This window comes from Motacilla alba, chromosome 5, assembly GCF_015832195.1.
Source record: "Motacilla alba alba isolate MOTALB_02 chromosome 5, Motacilla_alba_V1.0_pri, whole genome shotgun sequence".
In the NCBI taxonomy this organism is placed as follows: domain Eukaryota; kingdom Metazoa; phylum Chordata; class Aves; order Passeriformes; family Motacillidae; genus Motacilla; species Motacilla alba.
Genome location: NC_052020.1, coordinates 51,621,564 through 51,644,519, shown reverse-complemented (window position 1 = coordinate 51,644,519; position 22,956 = coordinate 51,621,564). Strand labels below are relative to the sequence as shown.

Below are 22,956 nucleotides of genomic sequence, written 5' to 3'. Positions count from 1 at the left end.
TATAAACCTGTACTAAGAGTGCCAAAATATCAGAACCAACTCTGGTAAATAATGTAACCTGTCTTTCATTCTCTGGCTTTGGAGATTTCTCCCCTCAGTTCCAATCTGCAGGGGTGCTAATGGGGCAGCATCTAAAAACTAACAACTAACATGCTCCTGAGCCATTGATTCCTGTCCCCTGCTAAACACAAAGCTTCATGCCATTTAATTCCTTTCATGCAGAATCACTTTCCTGGGAGCAACAGTAAAAAAATATCACTACCTAGGGAACAGTGCATGAGCTTGGCATCCCTGTATTGGAATGCACTTCACTCAGGGACAGAGAGCCATGCTTCTGCACATAAAGCAAATTGAGAATTTCTTGCTTTGGCAGTTAACCAACCAACAGGACGGGCTTTATGTTCTCTTTTTTCCCCAGGACATTCCCCTGCCCTATTTTTCCTCCTATATAAGAACACAGGAATAAAGCAGCTCCACTCTTCAACAGTTCCATCACCTGACCCAAGGGAAGGGGAGATTCTAGGACTCCAAGAACATTTGGAAATGAATGTCAGTGAAGGACTAGGAACATCAAGGAAGACATGATGAAAACAAGCCTCCTTCTGCCATCCTTTTGAAAAGGGACCTCCATCCTTGGAAAGCAAGTCACCTTTTGCTTTTCAGCAGGATCAGCAATAGAGACCTGTGTCACATGTACTTTAAAGAGGCTGTACAGACTGCAACAGCCTAGGCTCACTTCAAAGGGTCACTAACAGTGGAACTGGGTCCTGCTGGAACACTCAAGAGGCTACTTTACTGAAGGAGAGCAAAGAACAACGTCTAGTTCCCACCCAGGTGATGAACCACTTGAAGACACTCTCAAGATACAATTAATAAAAATTTTTACAACCCATCCTCCTCTCCCTCTTTCAAAAGAAAACTGCACACTCCCTAGCACTTTCCTTTCAGGCAGAAACCTACCCCTGAAGTTTTCAATCATACATTTAAAACCGTATCATTACCAACCTAAAGCAAAAGACTGAAGCTTGCAAGGATGTATAAACCTCCATCACAGCATCCGCTGACAGTCCCAAATCACATTAAGCACAGACTTCATCATTCAATAAAATTAATTCCTAAAAATCAGACTGTATGAAAGGATATCAACTTTGCACAGAGATGATCTTTACTGCATATGTGTGGGCATATGTGTACAGACCATGCCTGAACTCCAGCCGAGACAAAAACTACCACAGCACACAGGGGACTGAAAACTGTAATTTCCAACAAAAAAAAAAAAAAAAAATTAAAAAAAAAAAAAAAATCACAGTCATAGTTTATCCCGAACCAGTAAAGCACTTCAGGAAAACACTTCTACAGAGACTCTGGGAATAATATTGTTTCTTTCTATTCATGGTATCATTTTCCCTCTAACATCCCTTTTGGCTTGTTCTCTCTCAAGAGCATTAGACACACATTCAGCACAAACAGCACTGAAGACGACAGTCTGTTCTGCTTTCCCACTCCTGCGACACCACTTACCATCTGCTGGATCCTGTGAAAGGTTTTCCCATGGAAACTGAAGGCCTGTTCAAACAAGACCTTGTCTTCCACTGTCCACTCATCTGGGAATGGAGTAAAGTTTGGCAAATCTGCCAAAGACTTCTCGATGTTGTGCTTGTGCCAAAACAGCATCCCAAGAGCCTGGAAATAACACAGATACCAAGGTGACAACTGTAATCAAAAGAAACATTACTGGAAAATGAAAAGGGAGAGCTATGACATTTTTCTCAGGCAATACATTAGACATAATTTTAATTCTCATCTACATCAGATGCTTTTATGAGTGCAAGAAACCTGGAATCTGCCCCCCCACTAGCCTGTGAAGACCAGCTCGAAGTTTATCAAAACCACACAGGTCATCATGTCATAAAAGATTAGCAACAGAAAGGTGGGAGAAAAAACTTAAGAAATTACTTCAGCTTTACTGATCATGGTATGCACAGATAAGCTGAGCAAAGGCTTGGGAAGTCTACCTAAAAAAGACTGGACAAAAGGCAACTTCTTTCCAGTGCTGGACTCCATTTCCTGGAAATCAGAAGGATGGTTTCTTTGACTGGGGGTTTTTATAATTGTTTATGGGGTTCTTTCTGAGGGGGAACTGGAAAAGAGAGGAGAATGAAACAAGAACTGGAAGAAGGTAAGGCAGAGAACATGCATCACCTTGACTTGGTGCTAAAAAGTCTCTGACCCAAAGGAAGAATAAATCTCACACATTCTGGGGGGGCTGCTCTTTTGTTCCCTTGAGAGAGACCTCATTTTGCTGTTGCAGTCTCTGGTTCTCAGTTCCAAAGACAAAGTGCCTGTGCTGCGTTTCACCACCTGCAAACCCTTCCCCTTCTGCTGTCTCTGAGACACCCATGCACAGCCCCCCTCTCCCAGGGCTCCACAGCCCCTGTGTGTTATGACACAACACTACCTCTGGCATGCCAGCAAACACTGCAAGTCATTTTGGGAAGGCCTGACTATGCAGAGCTAAAAAACAGCCTTTCACAATTGCTGTGAAGTGAAAACAATCCCTAACATGCTGAGTAAAACATAAGAGTAACCATCTCATCATATGCAAACTCAGCTCAGGTTTCACAGCCATAGTTACCCTTACCTCTTAGTTTCACCCTGGCTGCCCAGTGTTACAAAATCCCTCCAAAATCGGGGTTTCCCCATTACTTTGCTATGCAAAAAAGTAGTTCCTTTATGGGATCTCACACCCGAGATTCTGCAGACAGTATGCATATAAATGTTAGTGTTATCCAAGATCTTGCCCAGATCCTACTGGACTCTCAGTGCTGCCTGGACACCTTCTCCTCCCTTCTTTCACCATGCAGAACGAGTAGTAATCTCAGTTGTAGCACAGCCACTCGAGATGCCACAGAAGCCACACAGCCATTCTGGCAAGGATGGCGCAAAGAAACTATTCTGCAGTCATGAAGGACTGAGTTTCCTCTCCCCTGACAATCTCATTCAGCTTCAAATATGTGATCTACCTCACATCCCTATGAGGAAGGAAGGGATAAACAAGGAGTGAGACATTTTGGGAGGGCAAGGTAGCACTAAACAGCACTGAGGTGTTAGTGAGGACTGAGGGAAGAGCTGCTTATATAAAGCAACCGGTAAACAAAAAGATTTTCCTTATAAGCTTGTTTAAGAGGAGATCAGTATTCATCTTTCACCTGCCCTGGAAGAACTCTGCACTCATACACAGGTGAGCACAGGGCCTTTCCAGGCTCCTTTGTCCCAGGGTGTCTGACAAAGGCTAGCAGGAAAGGCCAGGTCACAGCCAGATTTACTGTGGTGCTTCTAAAAGTCTGTGACTACTACAGCACAGCACAACAACCCACAGCTGAAGTGCCTGCCCTGCCAGAGCTCACTGGCCTGTGGGGAGCCTGCCCTTTGCCTGCCCTGGGGCTGGCCAGGCTGCAGGGACTCCCACCAGCACAGTCCTGAGCCTCCAGCCATGATCCAACAGCAGCAGAGCCAACAACAGGGCACTGAGCCATGGGCAAGGGGAGTGAAAGGACAGGGATGGGAGCTGGGCTGGCACGGATCGGGCAGCTGGACAGGAACCCTGCTGAGCAGAGCAGCACCAGCCGGCACACGGCCCAGGACCCTGCCAGCAGCTCCCAACCCCTTCAGCAGACTGGCACAACTCAGCCTTTAAAGGGATGCTTAGGGCAGTGGGCACAGGTGGAAAAAAGGCAATCTCTATATGATGACTGCTAGCCAAGCCACCTGGACAGAGGAGCAAAGTGACCAGCTGTCAGGGGAACGCTCGTGTAGGAGAGGGCTGCCTTGGCCAGCAAAGCCCAGAGACAGTGGCCAATTGCTAATGTGAGCTTTTACTGGCTTCCAGGGAGTCTGTATCAGCTTGTCCAGTTACTCAGCCAACAGCAACTCTGATGATACCTGCTGAAGGCAGAGTTTCCCTTGGTGACACAAATAATCATCCTGATTTGAAAGCCCTGACACTTGTCCCTGTAATATAAAATGAATGTGTGCCTTCCAGAGCAACACAAGCGAGATCCTCTCCAGTTATTTCCTGAAAATGCCTAGCACAGCTCTCTAGGAAATCCCAAAGGACATGGCAAAACATGTTTAACTCCAGAGTATTATGTGAGAGTGCTACAGAGGAATGAGAAAATTTTTAGGAGCAGGGACTCAGTCACTTTACGCTCTGATGTGGCAAGTCATGAAACTTCTGTACACAGAGGGGGAGAGAAAAATGGAGAAGACGACTCAAAGGAATGAGTGGGAGGTCTACATTTTCAACATTAAAATTAATGCAAATCTCTGTTAGCTAAATTTAAGTTTTTCAAACCACAAGAATTCAGTGAGTTTTTTTTAATCACAAGCTTCATTTTCATCAGTCTTCTGTATCAGTCTTTACTTTCCAAACAACGCTTCTCCACTAAAATAATGAAACCCGTTTCTACTATTCCAAGACCATCTCTTGGAAAATGTTATCCACAATAATCAATACTAGGGTATACCAGTATCAGCTGAATAGAGTTACCATCTTTATTTTCATTTTAAGTTCACGGCCTTTTGATGCCTTCACGTTCATTTTATTGCTGTTTTCTGCTCTTAGAAATGACAATTATCAAGCATGATCATTCCTGGTTTTGCCAGGAATTTTCTGGCTATCTCAACTTCAGTGCTCTTGTTCAGCAAGAAGTCTTTTTGAGCATGAGTATCAACCACCGAAAGTCTGACTCAAGGATGACAGCTGAGTAATTTACATGGAAGCCCTTTCCCATCCAAACCATTTGTTTCTATGCTCAACGCCTCCGTCTGAACAATTTCATAAACTTTCAGGTTTTTGTGCTTGTAGAGACAGTATGTGATTTGCCAATACACTAAGTCGTGAGATTCCCTGCCTTCCCTTTCCGAGCAAGTATGAGTGCATGAGGAAACTCCACAGAACTCAGAAAAGTTTCCCAGGCACAGATCTACTCATCTCCCCAGCAAGTTTTGAAATCATTGTCAGTTAACACAGGAAAGATTAGTACACAATCCTAGACCACAGGGAATAAAGAAGAGGTCTGTTCCTCAGACCAGGACTTCCAGCCCTAGGTTACAGGTAATGGCTAAGGTCAGTGGCCACTGGCAAAGTCATCCCCTGTCTACTCCACTGACAGCCAAGGTGCTCATCTGTGAAATGCAAAATGATTTGCAGCACAGTTTTAAGGTAAATAACTGTGGGTATCAGTTTGCCTCAGAAAAGCACATGATGGCTCAATAGCTCATTAATAACTGGCAAGACATCCATGAAGCAGAGACGGAGCAGTCAGCTGGAAACTGCAATGCAATCAGGCAGCTGTCCAAAGATAAGCCAATCTTTTTAACATTGTTTAGGGGGTCTGAAAGTACTCAAGAAGCAGTCACCAGAGGAAGTATAATACTCATGGCCAGACTCCATTAGAAATGATAATGGTTTTGTTTTTTTTTCTTTTGACTCTTGATGTACAACTAGGGGTAAACTCTGTATCCACAGAGTACAGGCTACTATTAGGCACAGTCAGTTTTGGGACAAGCAGTAGAGGAGAAAACATACAAGGTACAGAAAGAAAGAAGCAGTTATAGGCAGTCACTTTAAGTCATGTTTGAATACTTGCTGAAAAATATTTTAAAATAAAGTATTCAAAGGTTTGTTACCTGCTCCATATTGTATCCATGCTTCTCTTTAGCAATGGCAATATATTCATCCACTGAAAAACAAAGAGAAGATGTAAGTGCATTTCATATAATGATCTCATCTCCCCTTTCCTTTCACAGTCTAAAACCCAGATCTGCAGCTCTGACTTCAGCCCTCCACAGAGAACAGCTCATGAACAGCTACTGTTTCCAATAATTCAGGAACAGAAGGAAATGTAAGGAAAACAAGCCACCAGACAAACTACATATTTTCCTTAAGCCTAAATGGTCCATGATATCCAATCCAGTCCCACTACTTCTGAAACATAGCCTATGGTATTTCAGAATTTCTTCATCAAACCTGTAGACATGACTGTGTCAGCTGCTTTTTGGGGTGTGTGTTCGTTTTGTGGTGGGTTTTTTATTGGTTGGTTGGTGGTGATTTTTTTAAGAGCCCCAAAGTAGTTGTTTTCTTAAGGAAAAACAACCCCAGACACAATCTATACCTTTCAATACTGCCAGAATCCTGCTGTTGCATGACCACCGCAGATACTTTGGTAAATTTTTTCAATTTTTAGGTCTCATCAATTTTTATCTTGGACCAAACCCCACACTCTTGTATCATTACAACCCATGAGATTTCAATCTTTACAATGTGAACATGCACTGGGAAGTTATATTTTGTATAGATGGGACTAAACCAAATGTCTTCACCCAGAGTGACTGAGCCCACATTATTGTCCAACAGCACCCATTTGAGAGGAATGGATCAAAGTTAGTAGCAGTGGTAAAGTCTGTGCCCTTGTGTCTGATCATTATTAACCACACTGAAATGATAGTAACACCCTTGAAAACAAAAAAAAAATAATCTAAAAGGTGAGACTCCTGCTTCACATAGAGGTTTGAAGATGCTAGAAGCACTGGTTGCCTGTACAGTCCCCAACAACACGCTAGTAGCACCCTCACCTAAACCTGATACACACAGCCAAAGTTTTCATCTTTATGCAAAAATTAGGCTTCACAATGAGTCACACAGCAATGAACTCAAAAATCATTCCCCCTTCTTTTACTACAGATACCCAGGGAGGAATGAAAGCAAGTTACAGTGCTGAGCACCAGACTCACGGAGAGCATGCACAGCAAGGAAATGGTTCTGTGCACTCTGCAGCTAAGGAAGCCACATTTCCCACAGTCTGGACCTCAAATGTGCTTCTTGCCTATTTTCTAGCTTTATGAACACTCTTATGGAATAGCATAGTATTCTTTAAGCTTTTCCCTCAAGCTAGGACAGTCCTCAATTATTCCTTCAGCTTATTAAACTAAGCTATAAGCTCAAAAGGCACTGGGAAAACAGAAAAGATAAATCAGAAAACACACAGCAGGAGAGCAGCAGCCTCTTATTTTCAACTTGTCACTAATAATAAGAATTTATATCTAGGTACTTAAAGTAGACATCCATCTTTAGACTAGTCAATATGACATGTGATAGAAATCACAGACCTTCATCTGAAAAGTACAAAAACGTTCTGTTAATTTTCACAAAAAGGTGTTGGAAAAGAGGGACTTGTTAAGTGCCCTGCAAAAGTACATGAGAATATGAGTACAGCCATATGCTGTGGCAGAAGAGCATGCTATAACATAAGCACAGTTCCATGTTAGCAAGGACATTCCATGAGGTTCTTGTCCTTCCAGGCTCCCACCTGCACACCATGGCAACTCCCAACAGGCTGACAAACCCGTTCATTGCTCCGTGTTCTAGATCCATTCAATAAAAAGTTTTATTAGCCTGCTGGAAAAAGGTCTAGCCACAACCATTCATTTGCACTGCTACAACACAAACACGTCTGTCTCTGTAAATCAACAAATTATTTCTAAGAACCACGTTGAACTGGGATGAAAACCATCCCTTCTTGTGAACTACCTTTTTTTGCACAAGGGAAACAAAAGAGTTGCAAAGGCAGTGGAGGTGCTTGGGACAATGACCAAGCTCCTAGGCTGAATTTGTTGCATTGCCTAATAGAACATCCTGAGGGTTACCAATGCCTAAGTATGATGCACCCTGAAAATCAGCTTCACCACAGGGAAAAAAAAAACAACTTGCAAAACCACATCACAAGCAGAGAACATGATCCAGAAGAGACATACAGGGTAAACAGGGACAGAGAAGGGAACTGCCTCATATACACACCATCCCTTCCCCTCCACATGCCCAACGGGGTAGGGAACATCAGTAGGATGGGGGCAGAACAGCAACTTCAGATGCTTCCAGAGTTACAAAACCACGTCAAGAATAAAGGCTGCCAGGAAACCCTACATGCAGCATTTCTCTGTAGTTCAGCTAAATGCTCTCTGCTTCCTTAAAAAACAGGTATTGCACATGCAGTGTTCTATATTTTGTCGAAGGAGGACATGAAGGAAGGAGGAGGGAAAGGAGCTGAATTCTCTCAAGTCCAAGGCTGAATTAAGCTCCTGAATGCTAAGTACTACTGCATTAACTACCTTGCTTTCACCATGGAAAGATCTACAGCTCCTCACTTGACTTCAGCATCTAATCCTTTAATATATACAGAGAAGAGATGAGGTCGTTTTCCTTTCCAGCGTATTATCTTTCTTATGCCTGATGTTGTTAAGTAATGAAAACATACTTGCTCCCCAAAAAATCATTACAGCATTTTCTCTCCTAACTAAGCAAGAATATTAGCAAGGTCCTCACATATCAATAGGATTTCTCTTCAAACAAGGCAATACAACACTGAGCCAAACAGTAGATTATGAGTGACTAGACAACATGAAAGCAAGCTTTCAGGAAAAGATGCTTTTACTGTCACAGTAGGTTCTGTAACGCCTCAGTATTATATCTCATTGTTACAGTGGAGGAAGAGAAAAGAAGACTAAGAAAAAGGCAATAAGGCAGTAAACTGACCACGAGCACACAGCAGTAGTACTCCTAAACACTAAAAGATTTGTGGGTGAAGGACAGACAAGGAGTACACCACCGTGCTCTCCTCTTGGCTTGTTTCCTGCCTGCTTACTGACCCTCCTGCTTGTCATTTCTCGGCTAATTGTGAGCTCACTTGCTCTGATGCTTGCACCCGAGAGGAATGACAGTCCCTTGAGCAATCCTTCCGATTACTCTTTCTTTACCTTCCCCCTCCATATGAAGTAAGCAAGGAAGAGCATGGCACCAGCTGAGTCACCGGATCTCTTTAGTCTACCATACCAGTAGGGCTTGGAATTGCCACAAGCTCAATGCTTTACATGCCACACCAGATAAAGAAGTGTCCTCTTCCATCCCTGCTTTCCCTCCTCAGCTCTAGCAAGCACACGGCAGCGGGCACGTGAAACTCTGCCCGTTGCGTTTCAGTGGCATCCAGTCATGCTCAGTGTGTAACCCAGCAATCTGTTCAGACATCACAGTTCAGAGCCAGAGGAGCCTGGGGCAGATCCCTGCTTACACCAGAAGAGACAGCTTGCCAGCACAGCTCTGAGCTGCTTTCCAGAAGAGAACAAGCAAGACCAGCAGAGCTATCCCAGCTCACTTCCCCCAGAATAAAATACACCACCAAGCTACTCTACCTACCAACATAACTTTTTCCTGAACAGGGGAGGTAAGAGTATCCTCACCTCCCATCTAACTCATTTCCCTACACCAGAAAGATATTTCAACACAGACCAGGCCAAAAATACAATGAAACTTGAATAGAGACAGTTGTGTGACAGGAGATGCATTGCTCCTGTGAAGGCTCTTGTTGCTACTAGAAACCAGATGAGGGGAGGGACAGAGAAGAGAACCATAAAATGTACTTCTTCACCTACTTGGCTACATTTCTTGTCTTATGTGCATTTTAGCTGTGTTGGGGTGAGCAGGATCACTCTGTCCACCCTACACCCAAAATGGAGTGAGCACTGGCCCAAAGAAGCCCTTCCTACAGCCAGTCATGCACAAAAGGCAGGGATGCAAAGGGAACAGAGCCTCACATACACACTGTCACCAGCAAAGAGGGGCACAGAGGGCTCAGATGCTAAAAGACATCTCCCGAATAAGAGATGACTGAAGGACCCTGGGTGTAGCACTAAGACAGCCAAAGAGGTAAGGGAAACGGAAGGGAGTGGCAAAAGAAGCACAGAAAGATGTTTCCACTCTCCTGCCCTCTAGAGAGGGGAGCTTGACCAAAACGGTGCCCTTAACCCCCTGAATTTTGTGTTCTTGTTCCCAGCCAGCTTTCTCATAAAGACCTGCCTTTTGCTAACTCACCTCCCTGCAAAAATTCCTCACCAGAGACAAAAGAAAGAGGAACCTCTTGGCTGACACAGGGAAGGAGGAAAAAGAGCAAACAACTGCATTGCTGATTTTCAGTCCCACATCCTTGAACAGTGAATTGAGACGTAAAACATGAGCATTTATTTCAGGAAGGCAGGAGAACTGTGAAAAGAGAAATGCCTGAAAAGAATGACTCCCCTCATCACCATTTGATCACATTTCGATCTCTCTGAGTGGATCTTTCTGGAGAATTCCCCACCCACCCAAACTGCTTGTCAATAACCCCACAAGAATCACATTGTGTTCAGCAGACTCAGTGACCCCAAGGCAGGTTTGCAGCATGAGCGAGTGTGCTAAAGCCTATAGAAAGCAACAGGAATGCAGAGGTAGAGCTGTTGCTGCAACCTCAGTTCACCCCTATTACTAGGGTACTGCAGGAGCTCTGAACACTTTGCATATTACGTGATGCAATACCCTGGCAGAAGAGGGTGAAATGAGGACAAAAGCAGCATCCTTTGCAGCCTCAGTAATGTGCTTCACAGGGTTTGATCAATGCTGGAACCTGCAAGGAATTCTGGATGTTGCTATACATCTTTCCCTCCCCACCATCTCCCCTGAGAATAGGAAAAGAAATGAAAGAAAATAAAAAAAAAAGAGACAGTCAAGACCCAAAATAAATCTCTACTATATAAAGAAAATAAGGACATGTAGACACGTGAAACTTTTCCAAATTCCAAAACACAATTATGACGGTACGCAAACAACCGAGCACAGTTTTCGCCTCGCCTATCCAAACGAGCAGCTGCATTGCCGCCCCGCTGCCCGGCGGCTCCGGTGGAACACTCCTGCCACCTCGTGGTCCCAGCGCGGGAGAGGAAGCGGCCAAAAGCACGCCAGCCTGCCCAACTGTCTCACTAAAGTTAGCTGCAACTGGAAGCAGGGGAAGCAGGCAAAGATCCTGAACAAAATCACTTGAATTAAACTAAAGCCCACGTGATCTTAGAGGTCGTTCTAACCTTAATTATTCTATGCTTCTATTCAAAAGGTTCTCACGCCTTGGACAAGCTATTTCCTCTTCTTGGTAAGATGTGATGTAATAGGCAGGAGAAGAGAGGGAGACAGAGCACAGAGGTGTTTTGTGTCCTGTGCTGACCCACCTGGGCACACAGCCTCCTTTAACACCGTTTCTAGGAACAGAGAGTGCTAGTTACGCAGACACAAAGGCTACATAAAAACCTCTTCATGCAACCGAAGGCACAAGAGGATTTGGGCTTCAACTCCACTGCATCAGCAGCAGTTGAGGATAAAGTCCGGATGCAACTGTAAGGCAAAGGAAAACTTACCCCTTACCTGGAGAAGCTTACTTGAACAGGACCAAGAGAAAATATGCTGCAGGAGGGCAAGGTAACTCGAGTCATGGGACTCCACAGTATCTATCAACCTCCCACTCACTCACCCCGTTGCTCAGATTTTACTTGTATATCATCCCTTGTACCAAGGACCACATCCTTGTACCAAGGATGATATACCAAGGACCACAGGGTGCCAGTGCATCAGAAGTCTCCTATGGCAGCAGGACCAGACTAAGCACTCCTATCCTCCATCCACCTCTTTCCACTTGTGAGCACAAGCACCCACCTGGAATCCCAGGGAACCAGACTGGCAAACTGTGCCACCCAAAACCTCTTTCCCAGCACATCAGTTTCCTCACCCAAGCATGCAGTTAAAGGCATACAAGCACTGAGTGGTGGCTGGCAGTATGGAGATGCTCCGGCCTCCCAGGAGGGGCAGTCCTGGACTGTCCTGTCACCAGCCCTACCCCCAACAGGCTGTCCCTTTGTCCTGTACCAGCTCTGCGGCCACTCAAGGCACTGACCACTACCAAAGCTGAAAGCTACTCACAGAGGCTTTATAGGGTTATGTACTGTATAAAAATCCCTTTTGTTGGGAGGTTGCACAAGCCTGAAAAGAGATGAGCCCTCCTGGTTTCAGCAAGGAATGAGACTGGCTCAGGCCGAAAGTGCGACTCATTCCTTGCCCCAGCACAGCACCGTGGCAGGGATGAGCAGGCAGGTAGGAACAGGTCTACGTAAAACTTGCACTGGTGAGGAATAAGCTGTTCACATAACCACACCTGGAGCACAGAAACTGCAGCATGAGAGAGAAGAAATCAAGGAAAAAAATGGAGTGCCTAGCTGCTGGGAGATTTATCCCTTTAAAAACCCTAATACCTTCTGAGAGTTTCCTTTGTCACACAAAGGCAATGAGTCCCCAAGCAGTGCACACCAATAAACTAAAAAGAAACACCGTATTTGCTACCTCCTTTTTTATTATATTTAATACTGCTCTTTGCATGGCCTGCACCCAATGACAAGTTCAAAGTTGAAACCTCAGGACATCCACAGAGGATCCTCTGGGAAAAAAGATGCTTCATATACATCCATCACATTCAACCTGCAGTCAGAAATTTGCTCAGCCATAGCAAATTAGTTAACTTTAGCACAGTTTGCCATAGCCAGCTGAACACCACTTTACTGGAGGGATGGCACAGGTTTAAATATCTACAGAGCCCTGGGTACCACGAACCCAGATGTTGCCAGATGCGCTACAGAAAAGGATGAGAGAGATCTGACAGGGCAGTAAAAAAATAGGAAATACTGTGTTTGGGACCTAGTGCAGAAGAGGAAGAGCCAAATGAGATAACCATGGGACCTAAACTGTGACCATACGAAATTTGAGCATGGCTATCATTTAGCACTGCAAGCCTGATCCTAAATCAGACACAGACGCTGTACTGTACTAACTGTAATTATCAGAACAACTGATATTGGGTTTAAAACCCATGTGAGAACAGAAACCCAGCACACATTAGCTTCTGGCAGGGAGAAAACATTCTTTCCCATGTATAACCTTCCAAGACAGAAAGACAAGTTACAGACAGGATAAATGCATACAGAAAACACCTAAAGAACAAAATGAGTTTATGGCAGAATAGCTCTTTGCATTATTCAGTACAGTGCTCTCAATTCAGTCCGAGAAGCCCTAAAGCCAGATTTATTCTGCTGTCAAACTTTGGCTTGAGATCACTCTACTGGGAGGTCACAGCCTAGGATTTTACACTTTACTACAGGCAGCAACACACCCAAGCAACTCAAGTAGCAACTTGAGCATTATCAATACAGTTGTGGCAAGAGGTAGATTATTAAAAAAAATAATAATAATATTGTTCAGTGCAGGGGATTCTAACTTGGGTTAGAAGAAATTCCTTTGCACAGATTTTTGTATAGAAATTATCATGCTCACTCCTTGAGAATGCCTGATCCAGTGAATGCTTTCCAAAAGCCGTATTTGCTAATTTGAAAAACAAACAAACAAACAAACCCAAAAAACACCACCACCACACCAATCTGACACACACTAATGACAGAATCAGTATGGGAGGCCACAGTGTCAGGTGACCAGCAATCCAATACAAGGTTTCAGTACCCTGCCTAGGAAAATTCTCAGCTCTTCAGCCACATCATGCTTTATACATTGAAATTCTTGGTCTGCAAAACAGTCAGCAGGAATACTATAAAGCTTCATTGAGCAACCTGCTGCCAACCAGCTTCAGAAGCCACCAAGGAATATCCAGACTGAAAACACTCTAAAGAGGATAAAACCTTCCACAAGGTCCATTTTCCGACCTCAAAGAGATTTTGAAAGCTCCTAAAAACCAAAACTATTACATTCTCTGCTGCTGGAGGAATGCAGACTAATGAAAGCCCTGTATCAGAGCCAGGCTTCCTAAACAGCATGTGTAACTCCACTTCCCCACAACACAGGGTCTTTGTGCAGCATGAGGGAACATGCACAAGGGGTATGCAGGAGTAGAATAGCCATCAGGTTAAATTACAGCTCATTATTATTGTTACTGATAATAAGGCCTGTGACAAGAAAGGAGAAGCCACGCTGATTCCCTTTATATTGGACACAAAAGCAAAAGAAATGATCAATTTGTCCCCTGGCTACCTCCTTGAGGGATGCCACTTGGGCAGAAAGGAAGCATCAGGCAAGCCAGCAGTCAGCAAGAGGAAGGAGACAAGTCTGAGTCACACAGTTGCTGCCCTCAGCAGATGTGGATCACCCCACTACAGACAGGTCAGCCTTTGGGAGACACTAACATTTAGTGCATCCATTCTTGCACTTGTCTACTTCCTATAGGCTTAGAAGCAGAAGAGGTGCAAAGCTGTGTCTGACCTCTTCAACAAGTCCATGCAGAAAGACAGCAAGGTTCCACAGCCAGATCTTGAATGACATCATCCCTACAGTAGCCTCTAAACCAAAGCAGTAGTGTTATGTTGATGGATATTAAGGTAATAAAATACTGCCAAATTAAGTTGATTTAGAAAAAAATCAGGTTACAGATTCATACAGCACATGCTGAACCTTGGATTACATGCAGGCTCTCAGCCCTCAAGGCTGACCCTAAGACACTCTGTGGAAAAGCCTATGATAAATCAATGTTACTAAATAGACCGGGGAATTTCAGCAGTGGGTTACCATGGTTTTAGTCAGGAGTTAGAAACCCAGCCCTTACTGAGAAGTTATTATGTATTTATATTACCACTAATGCTTGCAGTGCTAAAAAATTCACTACAACCCCACCACAATTTGAACCTGCACAAGAAGCACATGAACAGGGAAATAACTTAAGGTAGAGTGCAAAGAGTACAGGAAAATTAATTAGTAGGAGTGGTTCCTAATTAGAGCAAATGATGCCACAGCAAACACGTAACGATGAGGGAAGCTCTGGCACACGTCCTGGAGAAAGCCAAGCTGCTTTGTCTCCTGCACTAGCAGGTCTGTAAAGGTCACACTTGGCAACACATGAACTCATCATAGCAAGCTGTTAGTGCTACGACCTCCTCAAGCATTCCTCCATGAAGACATCTCCCACAAGAGCTCCTCCTGCGCACAGCTTCCATCACATACCTATAAACACGTACTTGCCGACTAACTTTGATCTAAGGAAAAATTTTTTTAAAAAAGAACATAGAAAGTCACTCTCAGTTCTCTGACCCTTCCTATTTTCTGCTCACAGCTACAAAAGAGACCAGAAAAAACAACGCAGCCCTCTGAAATACCCCAAGCCTGCCATTCCCAGCAGGACTGGAGCACACTCAGTCCCAGGGCTGGGCCAAGCAGCGTGAAGCAGTTGCAGCTCCTCGTTCTCGTCATACTGGTCCTACAACTCACACAGCGCCGATCAGGCTGGCTAAGGCTGCTCCCAAATGAATTTCAGACCAAGGCTCACTGCCAGGTAACTCTTAACACAGCCATCATCACTCCATTACATCCACGTCATCCTGTCTCTAAACTTCTCTTAGGAAAAAGCTTCCTCCGAGCGCCAGCACGGCTTGGATCCACAGCAGCGGCAGCCGGCATCCTCAAAGTGGGTCAGCCTGACACGCTCAGAGAAGGCCTGGATCACACTGCAGGGAAAAGCAGGAACTAACAGGTGGCAGGAGAGAACAAGGCACATGAAGAAACTGGTGACTGCCTCCCCCCTCCCAGCACAGCAGCAATAATTCCTCCAGGAAAACACAGCTACCTTAGATAAGACATCCTTTTCCTGGATAATCTCCCAACACATTCTCTTCTTCAGGCTTTTTTTTTGGGGTTTTTTGTGGGCTTTGGGGGGGGGGGGGGGGGGGGGAACAACACTAAACCAAACAACAAAACAAACCACAACAACACAATCTAGGGTACCTTTGTTACAATCCATCCAAATATGCACCCTAGTTCTCTCAAACTAAATTGCTTTCCTGACTCCACTACTGTGAAAGGGGTTAAAAATTCATCTTAATTTAAATATGCATTCAGGATGCAGATATATCAACCTGCAGCAATGATGATGAAAGAACTGCTCTGAGATTTCCACACAGAGCTGCAACAGCAACTAGCACAGCAGATGACAAACAAAGGGGAAACTGCAGCTAAGTTTGAGGCAACTCAGCCGTTTCAGGGGTACACCCACAGCCTTTGAATCTTGGTTATCTTCTTTTTGCTATTCATAACATTGCTACTATAAGCATCAAAAGTTGCCTTTGTTAAAACTAAAAATTGCATTCCTTCATCTTTGTCTTTGGAGCATTTTCTGAAGTGCAGTGACTGCAGCTGCTGGGAAAAGTGGCCATGACATTTATATTATTTCTATTCTATTTCTATTTTATATTATTCATTTATTTTACTTCTACAGCTAAATTCAAGCAGGACCTTAAATTAAACACTAATTCTTTCATTTCTGAATTCATGGAAATGCATTCTTCAGCTACTGTATTTACATCCAAGCTTCACAGCTGCCAGGTTCGCTGCATAATATGAAATTTGGATTAGGGATAAACATAAACCCAATTTGGCTTCTACATTAATCCTTTTTGCTGTCACTAGGACAGATAACAAACTGCTATTTCTAGGTAAGGAGCACACACAAACAGCACAAACCTAAGTTCAGATTTTTTTGCCACCTTTACTTGAGCAACAAAAGGTCAATATGTACCTTCAGGAGACAATCACAACTCCTGAAGTCCACCCCTTAGAGACCTAGCAGCTCTTTTTTCAGTACTCATGCTTTTACTACTACCAAAAAAAAAAGGAAATCAACACCTCAGCAAGTAAAAGCTTGGACACAAACAAGCAGAAAAATCCCAAAACAGAAGCACAATACATATACATCTTCCTCCACAACCTCCCAGAGCCCTCAGCCAACTACAAAAAAACCCCAAGTATAATCTCAGCTGAGAGCTCAACAATACTTTTTTCCCTCTGGTAGCAAAGCCCAAGCAGCTCCTACTCTCCCATCCCTGGCCAAGGTAGCTGCACTTTTACTGAGCATCAACACAACCTTTTGTGGAGTGTCACAAACCAGGTCACAATAGAGGATGGAGGGGAGAGTGGATTCAAAATAAAACAACAATTTCAACTGTTTCAAGGACCCTGATTAGGGCATGATGGAGAGGAGGGACTTAACAGCTTTTCTGATACATACAAGACTATATCCTCTGCCTCACTGCTGCTGCCTGAGGAAGGGTGCCTGTGTGCCGAGGAGGATGTGGCTCTCAAATATCCCTGAAGCAATATTCCCTTCCATTTTAAATGCATCCTGTAAATAGGGGCTTTATTTTCTAAAAGGGAGATTTTAAGATCAGCACTTTCCCCAGTCTACACTCTCCCATTTGTGGTTTTCTGCTCATATCTATTTATTGCACTCTACACCCCATGGAAAATGAGAGCTAATGACGATAGTGACAGAGTCACATGTTCACAGAATTCACAGGACAAAATAAGTAAGCCAAAGAGAAAAGGCTATGTCCAAACATAAGCTCTTCTTAAAACAGCTATGGGTCAGATGTACACTGAAAACAGAGACCAGCTACACAAATCATGACCAGACACATGCAGTAAACCTTAGGAAACATTTTCACGTTCTTTATTCTGATAGTCATTTCAAATTAGAGAACAGACAAAATAGATTCCCTAGATTGCTCAACATTCTCTTTGGAAGAAAAACTAGAGTAATTCAGAGCCCATTTTATGCAAAAATTAATCCTTGAACTAAAGCTAGAGACAGACTCTGGCCACTTAAACCTGCAACCTGCCCTCAGAAATTCTGGCATTCACTGTCACAACAGAGAAGAGGTACCAAACCTCACTTGGCACCCTAAGAAGGCAGCTGACACACTAAGGACCAGGGCATACTCAAAAATGTGGTTGGGACATGGGCTTTTCAAATCCTGAATGCCAACTCATAACTTCTTGGGGCAGAGCATCACACGCTCCCAAACAGTTACCCAGCCTGTGGCACAGTTAACTAAACCTTGCCCATCCAAACACCACAGGGTTAATATCTTTAGTAACCATAGCAACCAGCACTTCTTCCTCCATCAGAGCCTCAGCTGGCACATTACTGCCTTCCCAGCATCAGGTTTTGCAGCACATTTAGGGACTGCTCCCTTTCCCTCAGCCACAGGGTGTGGCCAGGCACATTAGGAGGATGTTGGGGCACTCAGCTGTTTCACCTAATTCTGGCACTTCTCTGTCCCCATGTCCCCTGGGTCTTTCTATTTCCCCTCCACAGAGGGAAGGAAGATGTCTGAAATCCCCCCATGTGCACCAAGGCAGGCATAATGTAAAGCAGGGAGCCAGTCGCAGTCTCAAAAGAGGAGATGCCACAGGATAACACAGAAAGGGACTGGTGAATGTTGAAGTTGGCAATGCCAATTAGCCATCAAGTCAAACAGAAGCAGCACTGCAAGACCAGAAGATCCAATTGCCATCCATGATCCAGTGTCCCACAGGTATCAGAACAGTGTTTGCCTGCTCAGTGACACCCCATAAACTGTAAATCCACTGGAGATACCCACCAAGATATCAGAGAGAAAACAAAACTCCCATCTAGCAGAGAGATGAAAAATTAGTTTCAAAGCAGAGCTTATCACTAGCAAAACAATACATCTTTTCTTCTTGTAGCGCACCTCTGAACTGCAGATGCATAAAAGCAACAACCACATCCTACCCTCTCGCCCAGTGTCCACGCCTCACTCCTGGGCAGCTGCTGCATGCCAACACTTGCTCATTTCTACACCAGCCCAAAGTCATTTTTTTGGTTCCACTCACTGGTGTGCTTGGCACAGAGAGAGAGACACTGCTGTTTTATTAATAGCTTCATGCTGGCCCAGCTCGATTCCGTGCAGGGTTTCCACAGCATCGTTACAATGCATTTTTCACTATTTCCCCTCCTCCTTCACCACGTGCCACTCCAAGAGAGCAGATGCCTGTCTTCCACCTAGCTGTTCCTGCTCCTCAATGTCACCTTGCTCAAGGCATCATTCTTCCTCCTGTGTCCTTCCCCACCCTCTATGACAGAGTCCCAGCACAGCCAGAACAGCTGCCCTCCATGGCACCAAGTCCAGAGAGCTTCTCGGGAGTCTCACTTTGAGAGCAAGCTCTTTGTGAGAGGTGTGACCCAGCCACAGCACAGGGTATTTGGAGCAGAACTAGAAGGGGAGCAGTTATTTTAAGTCCAAATGTTCACCTACTGCATAGTGACATTTCTTTCTTTCATCTTCAAAAGAGATAGGACAAACTTCTAGTTTTGGGCTAACTTTGTGACATCTATGGTGGCACTGCTATGTAAGTGACCCCTCAAAGGCAGAAGTCTGGCAGTAGATATGGACCATGCTGGCAGCATTCAACTTTGGTACTAATATGGGCAAGGCAGTAAGTGGTTTGTACCCAGGATTAATGGTTAGCAAGGCAGAGTATAAAAAAAAAAAAACAGCAATATGCCAACACATACTTTCACTTTCATGTTCTCTAATACATCCATCACTTCATGACAGCCAGGTAAAAGGTTTCTCCAGTGTGATAAAAACATTTCTTCAGCACACAGGGTGCATGGATCCCAAACAAGCTTTTAACTAACTGTGTGAGCCTGGAGCATGCAGCTATCCAGGTATGCAGATATCCACCAGGTCTCAGCTGACACACTGGTCTATCTGGGATTCATTTCAGCAGCTTACAGGAGACCTTCCCACAACCTCCAACAGTTTAGCTAGCCCTCTGCCAAACCCTTCAGGTGCACTGCTCTGAGCATTGTCACAGACCGGCTCAGTGTTTTTTAGCACAGATTCCCCTTTAACAAGGGTGGGTTGCACAAGTTCCACTGATTGCACAGAACTCTCCTGCTCACGAGACCTACAATGAGGAAGAGCTAACATGTGCTGCTTCCATCCTCTTGCTGAGCCCCAGCCACAGGAACAGAGAAGAGCTCTGTGATTCTCAGGCACGGGATGGATTCAAGGCTTTGGAGTACAAACAAAAGTAATCACAGGTACCAATGTGTGCTGAACTGGAAGGATTTGTTCACCCACACTTCAGCCTGAGGAGCAGCAATGAAATGGATGTGCTAGCTGGGACTCACCAATGGACAGCCCAAGGAGCTACACCAACCTCCTGGAGACCACAGGAGGACTCCTTCCACTTGCAATTTCATATTGCCAAGGAATGATCTCCCCCACCAAGGATAATACATCACAAAAATCCACTGTTTAAAAAGGCATCAAAAAATACAAGAATTCATCACTTCCCTGGATAACTTCCAGTAGTCAATCTCAAAAAAAACCTTCACACACTCGGACATTTCAGTCTGTGTGGGCTTATTTTGCAGCCATCTATTTGTATTATGTGCGTCTCTTATTATGTCAAAATTTCTCTTTGAGAGAATAATTGACAATAGGCCCCTTTCAGTCTCTTTTCAGTAAGCTAAACAGATGGAGTTTGCTTCAGCTTCTGTTTCCAAATTGTTCCAACAGCTCCTGTCTCCACCCTTTTCTCAGTTTTTAAACACTAAAGGCAAGGTTCATTCTGCTGAATGCGGCTGGGTGGAAAGGCAGCAAACTGTTCCAGTGACTACCTCACTCATTACACCCACATCATCTTCTGGGTCAAGCAGGACACTGGGAAGCTTTGCTGAATTACCTGCCTACTGTTTCCCCAAGATTGCTCTCTAAGGCATTTCCTTCCAAACCCCAGGCTTGATGTAGAAAGCCAGAGATCTCAGTACTGAGATTCACAACCCGGCAGTTGGGTCATTAAGAGCCCATTGCATTGGCAGCAGTCCAAGCAAGGAAAAGACCCAAAGCACTCTACAAGACTGTCGGTAGCATTAATTTTATTTACCATCCTGTCAGTCTGCAGGCTCATCCACGATTCCCTATCAATTCCCACATCACTGATGGAAATGCTGATCATCATCAGTCCTCTCACACATCCCCCTGGATGTCATTTAATTCGGATTCACTATCAATGACGCCAAGACTTGTCAGTGAACTTGAGAGACACTGGAGAGACCTCCTGTCTCCTGATGTTCTTTGATCATAAACCATGAAGCAGATTAAGAACTCTGCTTGTGATACATTCAGTAAGTGCTCTACAGCCATTGCAGAGTACTGGTGTTTTGGAGGAAGTTCCCATCCTTTGCAAGGAAGGGAATCAGGCTCTCATGCAATCAGTGCCTAACAGCTCTCTTGAATACATTAGAGCAATAAACTTATTTCTACCAATCAATCAATTTTTAGTTTTTTAAAAAAACAAAAGCTCCTACCTTCAGCAGTATTTGTTTTTCACAGTTCATTGTTAAGAAATGCCAGACAGAGACAGGAATACCTGATTCCTTTCAAAAGGATCAGCTCAGATCAACACAAAACAAAGCTATGACCAACCAGCCCCCACCCTGTTCTCTCATTCCCTGCACAGCTGCCCTCTTCCCATCTGCCACCCCGAAGTCCCCTCAGCCACCTCTCACAATGCTCCTTTGGATTTTTACTACTACTAGATACCTAATTTCTTAACTCCATCCCTCTGTATTAAACAGGCACCTGGGAGGTATTTTTTGTGCCATGTATGGTGCACTAACCTCATACTTCACTTCCCCAAACTCCAAATTAATTTTACTATTTTTCTGCTGTACTTCTTTTGGAAGGTGAACTCACTAGTGAGTCTTATACTCTTACTAAAATATTCGGTATTTTGAGAAATTCATTCTAGCCCTTGTCTTATATTCACATTGTTTTCCCCAACTCTTTTACTGTACTAACAGACATCTGTCACCTAGTTTTTATTTATCAGTGTCAAACTACTTTTTTAATTACCTCTTATGTTCATGACATCTTCTTAGCAGATATTATATCCTCTCTAGGCTCTGTGAGTATATTTCTGTGCCAATTACCACAGAATATTCAGTTAAGGATTATTTTACTCAATTCCTCCTTTTTCTCTTCCATTCTGTCTTCCCTCTTCAAGAAACCAGTTTCCTATCAGGCAGGAGTTAAAGGTTCCAAAGCTGAGCTGAGATTCAGAAGACATTCAGACTTGAGAGGCAGCTACAGAAATCCTGTGTCACAGACAACCCATGAACATTCACTCCTTTTGGTGGTGGCAACTATTTCTTGCTGCTATACCTTTTAAGAGGTTTCTAGTCGTAAATAACTGTCAAATATATCCCTCTCCTCATCAGTCTTATTTATTTCAGCATCCAATAGCCAGCAGGGAGCAGACAAGGAGAGAAGGCAAACATGATCCTTGCAAAGCCCCTTTTATCAGCAGATCAGTACCATCATCGTTCTGTAACTTAAGGGGTAACTTGCTCAGTGGAACAAATGCCCCAGGGCAGAGCACAGATCCTTCATGACAGAGCCAGCTGATGCACAGTCTCTGCTGCCTTAATTTGCAAATGCCACCACATCTTCACATGTGCCTTATCATGCATCCCAGGCCTTGTGTCTACAGGAAAATCAGGTATTCACTTAATAGTGCCACCACAAAAACTGCAGAGGAACAGGAATGCATGATTCTCATTCTCAGCCCCCCGAAATCAGAAAGGATAAAATAAATAAAAAAACCAAGGCATAAGCACAAAGTCAAAATAAGCTTTTTTCAGCTCCCTCCCCCAAAACCGCTTAGGTTTAGTTACTGCATTCAAACAGCAGCCCTTTAATCAAGGAGTCCTACTTATTCATGAGGAGAACTGTAGCTAGACAAGCCTTTCAAACACTAGTTCTGCCATCTGGCAGCAGCACTGAGACTTTTTCCCAGACACACACAGAGCGCTGTTAATTGCCCTCACGTGGACTTGCAAGGCACTGCAATTGTTCTGGAATTTAAAACCTCCATGGGCTCCAGATGTGGATTTGTCTTTGTGGAGGAAAAGGTACTACTAATCACCAAATATTTCCCGAACCCCCCCACCCACAAGCACTTTTCATTTTGCTCTCCCCTGTTCTGGTTGTCTTCTACAGCGCCAACAGCAAAACAAAAAAAAACCACCAAACAAACAACAAAAAACAACAAAAAAAAACAAACAAAAAAAAACAAACAAAAACAAAACAAAACAAAACACAAAAAAAGAACCAATTGTGTAGGTCTGCAGATGAGTAGCTTAAAGAATTCATACCATGGAATGATGTTTGTCACATTTCTCTTGC

The 22,956-nt window shown here is 44.0% G+C and overlaps 1 protein-coding gene across 2 annotated transcripts in view; it reads right to left on the bottom strand.

The window, feature by feature from the left end:
* Positions 1 to 22,956, bottom strand: part of RCOR1 (REST corepressor 1) — an 82,284-nt gene that overhangs the window by 18,026 nt on the left and 41,302 nt on the right. For both annotated transcript variants that reach the window (XM_038137589.1, XM_038137590.1), the window contains 2 exons: positions 5,692 to 5,744; positions 1,522 to 1,683 (listed from right to left, as the gene is read on the bottom strand). In XM_038137589.1, coding sequence (XP_037993517.1) covers positions 1,522 to 1,683; positions 5,692 to 5,744 — 215 coding nt within the window. The remainder of the gene's footprint in view (positions 1 to 1,521; positions 1,684 to 5,691; positions 5,745 to 22,956) is intronic.